This window comes from Trachemys scripta, chromosome 5 (assembly GCF_013100865.1).
Source record: "Trachemys scripta elegans isolate TJP31775 chromosome 5, CAS_Tse_1.0, whole genome shotgun sequence".
In the NCBI taxonomy this organism is placed as follows: domain Eukaryota; kingdom Metazoa; phylum Chordata; order Testudines; family Emydidae; genus Trachemys; species Trachemys scripta.
The window spans coordinates 25,990,531-26,003,795 of record NC_048302.1 but is presented as its reverse complement, the minus strand read 5'-3'; the positions used below and the strand labels follow the sequence as shown (position 1 = coordinate 26,003,795).

The following is a 13,265-nucleotide window of genomic DNA, read 5'->3' as shown; positions in this document are numbered from 1 at the left end:
TTACTTGCATCTGAAGAAGTGAGGTTCTTACCCACGAAAGCTTATGCTCCCAGTACTTCTGTTAGTCTCAAAGGTGCCACAGGACCCTCTGTTGCTTTTTACAGATTCAGACTAACACGGCTACCCCTCTGATACACTACATAAGCCAGTAAGTGAACACTTCAATCTCCCTGGTCATTCTATTACAGATTTAAAAGTCACTATCACTGAACAAAAAAACTTCAGAAATAGACTTCAAAGAGAAACAGCAGAACTAAAATTCATTTGCAAATTCAACACCATTAATCTGGGCTTGAATAGGGACTGGGAGTGGCTGGCTCATTACAGAAGCAGCTTTTTCTCTCCTGGAATTGACACCTCCTCATCTATTATTGGGAGTGGACTACATCCACCCTGATTGAATTGGCCCTGTCAACACTGGTTCTCCACTTGCGAAGTAACTCCCTGCTCTCCATGTGTCAGTATATAATGCCTGCATCTGTAACTTTCACTCTGTGCATCCGAAGAAGTGAGGTTTTTACTCACGAAAGCTTATGCCCAAATAAATCTGTTAGTCTTTAAGGTGCCACCAGACTCCTTGTTGGTTTTTATGGACCTCTGGTAATTTACCACTGCGGATCTGGCCCAAAATACACATGTATATACTGCTTATTAAATTATTTTGTTTATATTTACTTTTCACACTTATGTACAAAACAACATTGAACTGCACGCAAAATACAGCATTTACCAAAGCTTTTTGCCATTTCCAAATGCAATAATATGGATTTTTTTTATGAATAGTTTTATCCTTCAGTAGTCTTGTTTGTTTTTCGACCGTTTGATTTTCCTTGCAAGAATGGGGTCTTTCCCTCCTTCCTTGCCCTTGCAAGAATGGGGTCTTCCCTCCTTCCTTGCTCTACCAAAGTGATGTATTTGTACGTTTCATCTCTGTTATCATTATGCAGTTTTATCCCTTCAAAGAAAGCCAGTTTAACCACAAGGATTTAGTACAACTTTCTTATGCAAACTGTATAAAGTTAGAAAAACAGCAGAGTTAGTTGTAACTCATGTGTACCTTTTTGGCTCTTTTTAGTAGAAGTATCACAGAGGAGATTATACTCTGAGCAATTGGTATTTCATATTCTGGTTTGATTTAGAATGCTTAAACATAATCTGTTCTTATTAGAGATGGAGCCCAAACCAAAACCCGAGATCTGGTTTCAGATCAGAGTTCACAGCTTGAACCAATCTCCTTAATGGGACAAATCCAAACACCCTGAACTTTGGGAAAGTTCAGATTTGGATCTGAAATTTGAAACTCTGTGTTTAGAAACACTTGTAGTCGGTATCTTGGTTTTGCCTCTTAAACAGATCCAGTGTTAGGATCTAGGGTTTCAATTCAAACCTGTATTTAATATTATATCTAGTTCATACTGCTGAAACATCTGATTCTTGATTTACAGTTCCATTTTCTACTTTGACATTATCTAGCAAATGGCACATCCCAGAAGATGAAGAATACAGGATTTTAGTATAGTTTAGAATTGCAGTCTTGACACTTCAGTCCAAAAAGATCAACTTAATTTCTACTAGCTCCTTCCTGTGTGATTATATTGCTTGGCCTAGGTCTGGAAAGGGTGTAACGTCCTTCAAAACTTGAAGGCTCATTGTTAAAATAAAAATAATTTATAAAAAAAACCCTTACTCTGAGTTATTAACAGCTGAGGTTAACACTGAAGTAATTTTAAAAATCTAATTTATTTCTCACTATTAATGTTCACTTTTGTATGTCACACAGTTTGAACTCTGCAACTAGGCTGGTCAATTTCACGCTGTGCTCCTAGGCAGCTTCAATTTCTTGTTCCCCTGCATTAACTCAATGCCGTTGTATTTTGTGTTTCCAACAGGGTAAGGAAAATTTTAAATTGGAAAAATTAATAGAAAAAGAAATCATGAAACAAATCTTTGTTTTGTACTTATGCCCCTGGGGACAGAGCTTTCTAGCCACAAAACTACATGCACGCTTAGGCCCTGATTTGGATTGCAAATAATACAGTACAGAATAAAAAACAAAAACAAAAAGGGAGTATTGGAGGGAGTAACCAAAGATTGGATACCTCGAAGCTCAGGGCCTCAGTATCTCTGTATGGTTCTGCATGATATTAATCAGCAGCAGTAGTGGCTCTATGACACTGATTACAAGCCATAGTGGATTCTCTCCCTGTTGAAATAGAGGAAATGAAAAAACAATCCAGATTGTTTATTTGTGGAAGATGAAGTAGAAACATTTGACAACAAAAGAGGACTGATAAAACAGGTAGGGTGCACTGAGAACTTGATGTACTTAAAAGTTACAGTGAAGAAAATGAGGGAATCTTTTTTTTTTTTTAAATATAAGATTATTAAAGCACATATGTTTATTGAAAGAGTATGTGAAAGAGCACCGTGTAAGGGTAAGGAATTTAAGGGTGCCTGGTCTTGGCAAGGGGAAAGACCCAGAAGGGGAAGAGACCTAATAGGCTTTCAGTAAGTCAGTAGCTGAAGTTCTAGACACTGATGCAGAGAAGTCCCCTTCCTCCATATGGAAAGAGGTTAAAAAATCCATACGAGGAAGAAAGTCAGCCTTGGAGTCAGTATTGAGTGTGCATTTTGCGTCTGACCTCAGATGTAGAAAGTGCCCTATTGCTCTTACAGGAGTGTGTCTATCTGGTATGCAGGTACTAGGAGGAGGCTGACTGGGTTGAGGGAGGGCAGAGGGTGTCCTTGTAGAGTACAGATCACCATGCTATTCCCCCAGGCTTTCTGTCAGGGCTGCCAGAGTGGTCTTTGGAGCCTGTTGTTGGAGAGGCTAGGGCTGTCTGTCTTGGGGAATTTCAACATCCATGTGAATGACAGCTCTCCTGGGTTAGTCACAGCCACTGTGATAAATATGATTATCCCAGATGGTTCCTAGCTCGGCTTACAGCTGAAGAGGTGACACTCTGAATCTGCTCTAAACACGTAGTGTGTGTTTGGTGGTGGTGGGGTGTAGACAGCAGACAATTAGTTATGGTCTAATCATCGTCTCTTCCAGATGGAGGACAGGGCTTTCCCTCTTGCCTGTCAGGGCACTGGAACTGGTGTGGTGATTCTTTCTCTGTGATTAATGGATCCTGTTGGATTCCAGAATTCTTGGGGATAATGCTCTCTTGTCATTGGGCCAAGGCAGGTTTAAGGTCTGATGTATCGTGTCCCATCACGGTCTGAAATGGGAGCCGTATATCTAAAAGTGCATTGTCAGGTAACTTAAATTCTGTTAGCTAACGTCTCTCTGGTTATTTATCTGGAATTAAGAATTGATCTCTCCATTCCCAAGTAGGTAGTTATTAAAAAAAAAAAAGAGAGATTTTTTTTGTTTACTGTAGGTGCCCATGTAAATCAAGCTTTCCACGTGCCCCTTATGCAAACATAGGGCATAGTACCAACTTTTCTTGTTTGTGTGGAACATAAGTAAAGTGTGCTGCTAGTGTTGTCCATGTCACTTGATGGTAATTACCTACAGTCAGACCTGATTCTGTAGCCCTAAGCACCCTTTGATTTTCACTGGAGTCAATCACGGATAAGGGCAAGAGTGCTAGACCTTTAGGGCAAGAGATACTGATTTTTAAAACCAAACATGGATATAATCTGGAGGACATTTGCTAATGATTCAACTTTAACGGTATGTAAAATTTTGGGCCTGAAGTTTTTGACAGTGCGCCTTTCTGAAAACATGGTTAAGCTTTGAGTGTTTCGGTTAATATTTAGTTAACGTTTTATAGAAATTCTTATGGCACATAATTAAAATTGCCTTTTTAAATGCATAAAAGACGTGAACTCACTGTGAAGCTGTTGAGTTCAGTGCTGGGGAATCCCCATAGTTTCCCCTCTCCTTTTCCCAGAAAGATAAATGTATTTTCTTGGTGTGGTTTTGGAAAGAAAAATCATTAGTATACTAAGTTATTTACAGATCTTAAGAGAAAATATACTGAATGCCAAAAAAAAAAAAAATCTATGAACAGTATCAGTTTATTGCAGAGAAACCACAAAGAAAATCAGTTTGTGCTATTCAAGCAACATTCTATTGCATGGCCCCAAACTAGTTCATATATAGTTGGCTCTGTAGTGAGCTCTTTTTAAAGCCAGAGGAGAAAAGCATACACGTGTGCGCACACTGCCCCATCCCCCCTTGTTTTTCTTTCTATATTAGAGGCTTTGCTTGGTTACATTGCAATGGTGTAGATCTCTCCTGCCTTAAAGTTGTTTGTTAGGTATTTTAAAAGTGCTCTCTCAGTGCATGCTGGAGTGGTGTATATTATGGATTTAATAATTTGACACGCATTATTTTACATTGCAGTTTATCCTGCTACACAGTACCATTTAGTAAGCAGGCAGTATGGGGAGAGGAGATGGCCCATTCTGTTTACCTGATAGATCATTTATAGGAGTTTCAACTCTGAACCCTGCAATAACTTTTGGGTAACAGCACACTTAATTTAATTCACAAAGTCAATTCCTACCAGGACATTTACTCATTGAAATAGATTTTACAGTAGATGTTGCATGGAGTCCCAGCTGCTCCTTCATTTTTTCTTCATGGCAGGAAAACATTGTCAGGATTACGTGTCTTTAGAGCTTGGTACTTGCTGACTTCTTGAAAGTAACTTTGCAGAGACACGTACAAAAAATGGCAAAGGTTCAGGGTATTATATCGTAGTACACAGCCATTTTCCCTTTTTATTCAGGGACATAGGAAAGTAGTAAAAGTTTAGTAGGGTTGGGGACTAGGTGGATCCAGGGAATTGGTATATAGAGCCTTTTGTCTCTAGGTTATTGATTTGTAACCCACCCAATTCAAACTGGATTGAATTTGACAAGTGGGCAGGTCTCTAATACACCTCTACCCCGATATAACGTGACCCGATATAACACAAATTCGGATATAACATGGTAAAGCAGCGCTCCAGGGGGGGCGGGGCTGCGCACTCCGGCGGATCAAAGCAAGTTTGATATAACGCGGTTTCACCTATAATGTGGTAAGATTTTTTGGCTCCCGAGGACAGCGTTATTTCGTGTATTGCAAAAAACATCTACCACCCATGCCACTAACTGGAACCCTTGTTGGCAGTCTCAACAGAGAGGCCAAGGACTAAAATGTACTTGAAGGAGCAGCACCTCATCTGGTATAAACTGGCATAGCTCCATGGACTTCAGTGGAGTCACATTGACTTATACCATTTGAGAATCTGATCTGAATTGTATAACCTGAAATGCTACTAGAGTGACCCCTGTAGGACAAATCCAGTCATGCTGACAAGGTGTGGAGAAAACTTGCTATACCACGGTCTATGCTGTATCAGTTCTGTGGAGAAACAGAGGACTTCAGTCTTCAAATTTGTCTGTCTGGCTCCTTCAGTTGAGGAGGTTGACCAGTGCTGGTGGTGGTGGGATTTCTTTGTGACTGTGGGACCTATTTCCTTTCACCCCATAGATCATATATCCAGCCAGCCTCCCGTGATTGCTTAGATGCTTTCTCTAAGCAATCTCTGTGTGCCCCTCTGGTTCCCACATTTTAACTTGGACCTACGCTCCCTTCCTGTTTTTACATTCTTTATTGCAACTGTAATTAGTTGATCCTTGAGGTTTTTTGTTCTGTTTTGCTCTTATTGTAGCCTTCCCCTTCCTTACTTTTGTTGAGGGGTAGCTGTGTGTTTCTTTTGGGTGAAGTCCCTTTGGACTTCACCCAACATTTACAAAGATCTCCTTACATCGGCCTCCAGCCATTGCACAGAGGTCAAATAGACTGACTCCGAGCATGAGCATCCCATTTGCAAATAAAGTCAGAGTTTAGTAGCAGTCATGTGAGGGAGTTACATCAGTAACTTTAATCTAGGGGTCGGCAACCTTCGGCACGCGGTTTACGTTGTTTACATTGACTGTCCGCGGGCACGGCCCCCCCGCAGCTCCCAGTGCCCGCAGTTCGCCATTCCCAGCCAACTGGAGATGCGAGAAGCGGCGTGGGTGCAGGGTCATCCTAGAGTCTCCTGGATGACCAAAGAAGCTGGTATGCATGTATTGCTGGGCCACAGCAGCCAAACATACACTTCAACTGAACTAGTAACATGCCTAGAAACCATCGAACATGAATAAAACAACATTTTCCTATTGCCAAAGAGGAGTGATTGTAGTGATTACAGTTCATTGTCCCCAGAATTGTTATTTCTCAGTAGTTCTTTTGCTCATTGGTTATTAGCTGTTATTTTGTGTGTGTTTGTTTATATTAAAGCCTCAACTTTTTGACTGTTACCCAATCCTACAGCAACACGGCACATGTTAATCTTATGGGCATATGCAGTACTGAAGATATTCCATGGAACAAGGAGTGCCTTAGATGGTCAACTGTCCCCTAAAGTCATGATGATTGTGATGTAATCAATGGTAAATAGTCACTTAAAAATTTGTCAGCCTGGACTCAGTTTCCATTAACTTGGGCCAATTTGCGGTTTGAGTTAGTACTATATAAAACCTCATCTGTCTCAATAGACTTTAGTTCTGGTGTTCATACAAACCCAGAACTTGAAAGGTATTTAAATCATGTGAAGCAAAACTGGAAGAAAGTTTTTGCAAAACTCTTTGAACCAAAACCACAAGTATAGCTCAGCTCTGCAAGTTCTGCTTCGGAAAGGAAACAAGTGCATATTTTGGGAATGCAAGATTTAGTCATTTTATTCATTTAGTTAATGTATTTAATATTTTTTGAATGCAGAAAGAGAGAGATCAATAGTTTTAAAATGTGCTATGCCATTCTGAGATATGCAAAGATATGGTGTATTGTTGGCTGCATGGCCTATTGAAGTAGCTTGTTCATTGTGAAATATAAAAGCAACCAATAAATAGAAAGCTATAAAATTAAGCTTGTTTAGGTTTATTTTAGGATTATCTCTGGTAGTTTTTTCTGATGATAGTTCTGGTTTAAAAATGTACCCATTGATTTAGGTTTAATAGGCCATAATGTGGGCAACATAACTATACCTGGTCATGAATATGGATTTTAGTGCTTCTTCCTCCTAGCTGAATTTCTTTTATTGTGCTTTGCAAGGGAAGCGGCTCTGTACAGCTGGCTGCAAAATGATAATGGTTTGTTGTGTTGTCCTGTCGCAGATCTTGGCTTATGCAAGTCTTGGGAGATATTTCTTTGAGCTGATTTGTGGAGTGGTTGCGGAGGTGACATTCATGGCATCTGAGATGCGTATGTGGGAAAGCATTAAGTGGGCTGTGCATCATTAGGGAGCTTCACCCTTATCCTGCTGTTTTCTGGCTGTTCTCTGTGCCAAGAAAGCAGCCTTTCATTCTCTAATTGTGGAATTGTAGGAGAAGCTGTTGTATTTTTTCTGTGCTGTCGCACCCAATCTCGACATTACTGTTAGAGGTACAGAGGTTCCCAGCCAGAGGGGTGAAGTTGAAGGGGTAATCGATATATGAAATATTTGTAACGGTCAATTCACAGTTCTTACCCCAATTTCCTCTTGTTTCTTTCAGTTTCTGGGCATAGCATTTCTTGGAATTGGATTGTGGGCATGGAATGAAAAAGTAAGTTGAATATAACACAAACTCAACTTTTTTTTTTTTTTAGTGACTGATTGAATAACTATATATTACACATGCTACCCATTCACTCACTGTCCGTACTAGAGAGAAAATAAGACCCATTGTCAAATTAAACGTTAGCTTGCCTCACCTAGAAGGAGACCTCAGCATCTTTCTGGAGGCTGCGTTGGCAAGAAAGATCAACTGACAGATGCACACAGAATAGCCCCAGCAGCGCATACATGGAAAGTACAGCATAGAGCTCTCAATGGTAGGCAATGTTGGTATGATAGTGTACTCTCATAAAGGGAGGCAAACCAAATGAAAGTGAGTTTTTCTATTTTTGCCTCTGAATTTACAACACTACTGGTAGCTGTGGCTTAAATTAGTTTAGACACTTACAAAAAAATTAGCACAAGACTGACTAAGCTATAGTGTTCCTTCAGTTATCTTAAAAAAAAAAAAAAATTAGAATGTCCTTCATTGTGCGACTGATGCTGTAACTCTTATCCTCTCACAGATAGGCCTATTAACTCATGTGTTTAAAGGTTTGCGGGGTTGGGCCCAAATTTGGGAGACTGCTTGGGGATGGAAAGTGGGAAGGAAAGGCAGTGCCAGACTAGAAGGTATAAAACAAATCAATGTGTGTCAGAATCCTGGGTAAAGAGATCAGTTCCGCAACAAAACAAAATTAAAACTATTTTCTTCCCCTTTTGTTCTTATTAATATTGTTGTTGTTAATAATAATAAATACCTATGATAGCAAGAATATTGTGAGAATTAATTAGATAATGTTTGTAAAGTGCATTGAAGAGGAAAAGCCACATGTTAGTGTTAAGTATTGATATTATGTTCATTACTAAGCTCATAAGTGGGGCTGAACAAACAGAATAATACATTGGAAACCCAGTCTCTGGCTCAGCTTTTGCACTAAACATTCAGAATGAATTTGCCTATCTTGGAAGCAAGTCAGTCAGTTGGAGCCTTCTAGTCATTCCATCTGTTTTCTTCCGGAATACAGACAATTTAAAACAATAAAACATTTTACATGGCTTTGAACAGGCATTGAAGTGCATTATGAAAGTCTGTATTGTGCTAAGGCCCTGATCCTCCAAGATGTAATCAAATGCTTAGCTTTATCTACTACGAGTGTTCTAATTGAATTAAATAGAGCTACTCTGTGTGTAAAGCAAAGTATGTGCTTTTGTCTTTGCAGGTCTGAGGCATAAATTAGTTAGTATTTGCTTAATTTTGAAGTGCCTTCCCAGTTAAGATTTTTTTTTTTTTTAAAGTTCTTCTAGCATTTCCTGGAGCAGCAAAAATGATTTTTCCATTATTATAAATGTGTCCTTAGCCTAGAGTCCTAAAGCAAAAGGGTCGTTCTGTCAGAGTGACAATTCATTAGGTCTTTAATATAGCTCATTAGTGTGAGACTGGATCAGTCTCTTCATGGAGAAATGTATCCAGTTAAAAATTATTAATAGCCAGAAACTGCAGCAAACATTTTACTTGAGATGCAGAAACTTAATATCGTGATGTCATTTTAAAATAACCAATAGATTTGAAGCACTGAGTTAGTATATTACATGCTTAAAAAAAACAAAACGCAAAGCAAGAGTAGGTACCTGCCAGTTTGGACAGTCTTGGCTGTATGACTTGTTTACATAAATGAATAAATAAAAATATTGCTGCACTGTAGTTCTTCTAGTGGTGGTCCTTACGTGGATTCCAAACGCGGTGCAGGTGTAAGGAACGCACTGTGGTTTCATATCCCTTCCCATGCCCCCAGTTGTTTCTAAAAGAGACTTGAAGACAAACAGCATTTTAAAGAAAATAATTTCCTACATAGTCTCATTACCTTCCTTGCAGCCTTTGGGGGAGCAATAGAATTCACTTGTCAGACAGTCAATGGAACTGATTTGACAGCCAGTCAGCGAGGCCTAAACAGAAAGTGGAAAAATTAGCATCCTAAATCATGAACCTGAAAGAGAGCTGTGAGAAACAAGGAGGCAGTGAACCCGAAAGAGAGAGAGAATCTGTAAAGACTAAGTTCACCTCTCTCCACCCCGTCACCCCGGTTCTACTGCTGAATTTTTCTCTGAGATTTTTGAGGAAAGATCTTTCCTTCCCTCCCAGTGAAGATAAAAGATCAGGAAGGAGAGATGCACTAATTGTGCCACGAGATTGCAGGTACCCACTTCCAGCAAGTGCTTGTTTGAATCCTTGTTTGGAAATTTGAATCTTGTGCATATCCCTGGGGCTGCATGCAAATTGGGCAAAATGCAAAGCACTCTCTCTGCTCTTGTGCATTTGTGGATTTTATATCGGGGTTGGTGGTGTGAATAATTTCAATTATGTGACTCATCATTTAGAGTTTGGTGCCTAAAGGGGCACAGTCAAAATAATTTTTAATGTCCTACTTCGTGTTATAACACCTGAAGCTTTTCAATCTGAATGGATTTTAAAAATCTCATTTTACTTTTCTCTCTTTGTGCTGTTAGTTTACTTTGTGAATTCCACTCCGTTATAACAAGGAAACTAGACCAGTCATTCTCCCTTTTGTTTCCTTCCCGTTCCAAGTAACTAGCGAAATGCCGCTGCTGCTGCTGCTGTTGTTTTTGTGTTTCCAACATGAATGTAACTTAAATTGTGTAAACACCCCCCACCTATTTTCTGGTTTACAGAGACTAAATTTTGGAATGAAACAGGTTTGGCACATTTAAATTACCGTTATTCTCTCCCCTACACTTACTCAAATGCACAATAATGTGAAATTTTCAATGATTTATGCCTATCAAAATAGATACATTTTTCCTATTATGAAGCAGTAATGTGATTGAAAATACTTGCATTTCTCATCACCCTCCAAATATATGTTAGTCAGAGATTCCTACTCATTTGCATGAGCAGGGTGTGAAAGATCAGCCCACAGTTTGCAAAGGAGAATATGCTCCAGTTTATTCTATATTTGAATCTTTTTCTTTTCCTCTGACCACCTCCACAACCACTTCTCCTAGTTCACTGATACTCAGACTTCAGTGGTTCAGGAGCCAAATTAGTGATCAACATTACCCAAAAGAGCCAAAGTAGAGTGAATTCATTGTTTCATTTACTATTTTTTTTAAGATATATTATTCTCACAGCAAAATGACTCACCAAGAATTATTATTTTATCCATTACAATAGGTTAATAACGTAGTAAAGGCATCCTGATTGGTTAATAACTTAGATTGGTTAATAATTAAATCACACGTTTTAATATCGTGCTGCAAAGAGTCACAGGAGATGCATTAAAGAGGCACTTACGGTTCACGAGCCTCAGTCTGAGCATCACTGCTCTAGTTCATCTCTTTTCCCAGAGAGGGGATCTCTGACCACCCCTAAAATTTTCCCTCTGATGCAGTGAGGGAGGGTGGTTGTTCCTCCACATTTTTTCCCGTGAAGCCTGCAAGGCATGGGATGTAGTTTTAGTTCCCTGTGTTTTCCCTTGGTGCTGTCCCTTCTCATTGGTCTTGGCATTCTTCTCTGTAGTGTGTCACAGGGACTGTTGAATAAGTGGGGGTTGAAGGCCTGGGGTTGGGAGGAGTGATGGGTGGGGATGGGCCCTCTCTGGGCTCCTGAGCATCTGTTTCCTCCTTGCTCCCTTCTGGCTGGGAAAGGAGCAGGCAAACACTGCATGTGTGGTGTGGTGAGGAACCCCTCCAACTCCTGCTTAGAATGCCAGATTTCCTGTCCCCTGAGCTGTGCCTGAGATTACAGTGGTGGGCTGGAGAGAGAGAGAGACAACAAAAGGAGCTGCAAGACAACTAGCAGGTCTGGAACAGAGCCTAAGCCTCCCTTCCCAGACTGACTCACCATCTATGAGTCCTCTGCTCTGGTACCGTAGTGGTGAAAGTGACCCAGTAAGGGCACTCCAGTGCTGCAGAAATGCTTGGGCCTCGTTGGAAACGTGATACCTATCAGCCTTGAGGGATGCCCCACCAAAACCTTTTCTGTATGTATTGCTGCCTTATGCATTTCTCCCCCATGTTTGTGAAAGGGGATGGTTCCTTCTGTTTTTCTGCTGCCTCTCCGTGGAATTAGTGCCTAGTTATTCCGTTTGGAGTGGGGTAGGGATGAGCTCAATCTTTCCCATTGCATGCACACATCCCCTGTACCCGCATGCTCTGAAATCGAATGCATAGCTAGAAATAAAGGACTTTTCATAACTTCATTATGCTGATTTCACTCCAGTTTTTTATTTTCTCTTCTCTTCCCCCTTTCCATTCCCCTCAGCAGCAGAAGCAAATTCTGACTGGAATTGGCTCAGGGACACATGTAGATGTGAAATAGTTAACCAGGAGCTCTAAGTATTGCAGAACATTAAGAGGGTGGATGAATACTGCAAACAGCTGAGTTGAAGATCAGCCAGGGAACATATCCTATTCAGTCTCCTTTTGGGACTACAGCATATCCCTGGACCAAAGCCATTGTGAGAGGGGAAAATATTAAAACATGTGATTTTGCAGAAATGAACTGGTTTCTGGCAAATATTATGCAAATGTCTGAACAGTGCATGTGCAGGATAGAAATACAATAGCATTGTCAGGGGGGAAAGCTGCATCCCCTTCTTTTCCCATCTAAAGTATCAATAGTACTGACTTGACCAGCCAGAAATAAAAAGAGCAGCATAGACGATTGTTACTCATGCTGCTGGAAAGGATGCTTCATATTTACATAATACACCTCTACCCCGATATAACCCTGTCCTCGGGAGCCAAAAAATCTTAAAAAGTTATAGGTGAAACTGCGTTATATCAAATTTGCTTTGATCCACCGGAGTGCGCCCCCCCCACTCCCCGAGCACTGCTTTACCGTGTTATATCCAAATTCATGTTATATCGGGTTGCATTATATTGGGGTAGAGGTGTACAAGGATTTTAAAGCTCTTTACAAATGTTTGTCTCCCCTGTGAGGTAGATTATTGCATAAATTGAAAATATTAAGTGACTGGTTCAAGAGCCAGGATTAGAACATAGTACTCATTGATTCTCTGTCCTCTGCTCTACCCTCTTAAAAAACACACCACCACTCCACCTCCAACATTCAGCTAAAGATATGGTGAAGACAGTGCTGGTCAGTGCTAGGCTCTTCCCAGCTCTTCCCAATTTCTCTCCTAAATAACCCATTAAATCAACAGAAGTGCTTGAATATTATGGTGACAGGCATTGTAGAAAACCCTAAGACAGGCAGGCAGACGTGTGGATAGAAAGGATATATCGACATTCCTATGAGATGGTCCTTCCAATCCTTTTCAGCAGTTTGAAATGGAATAATATGCTCCAGTCATTGCCCCACTATTTCAAACAAAATATACTTGTAAATACTGCACCACTAAGGATTCATAGATTCTAGGACTGGAAGGGACCTCAAGAGGTCATCGAGTCCAGTCCCCTGCCCTCATGGACCAAATACTGTCTAGACCATCCCTGATAGACATTTATCTAACCTACTCTTAAATATCTCCAGAGATGGAGATTCCACAACCTCCCTAGGCAATTTATTTCAATGTTTAACCACCCTGACAGTTAGGAACTTTTTCCTAATGTCCAACCTAAATCTCCCTTGCTGCAGTTTAAGCCCATTGATTCTTGTTCTATCCTTAGAGACCAAGGTGAACAAGTTTTCTCCCTCCTCCT

General features: G+C 40.3%; 1 protein-coding gene across 5 annotated transcripts in view; it reads left to right on the top strand.

Annotated features, from left to right (window-relative positions):
* TSPAN5 (tetraspanin 5) overlaps positions 1-13,265 on the top strand; it is a 128,629-nt gene that overhangs the window by 81,902 nt on the left and 33,462 nt on the right. For 4 of the 5 annotated variants that reach the window (XM_034771752.1, XM_034771751.1, XM_034771754.1 and 1 more), the window contains one exon: positions 7,540-7,590. The exons of the other annotated variant lie outside the window; for it this stretch is intronic. In XM_034771752.1, coding sequence (XP_034627643.1) covers positions 7,540-7,590 — 51 coding nt within the window. The remainder of the gene's footprint in view (positions 1-7,539; positions 7,591-13,265) is intronic. 5 annotated transcript variants of the gene reach the window in all.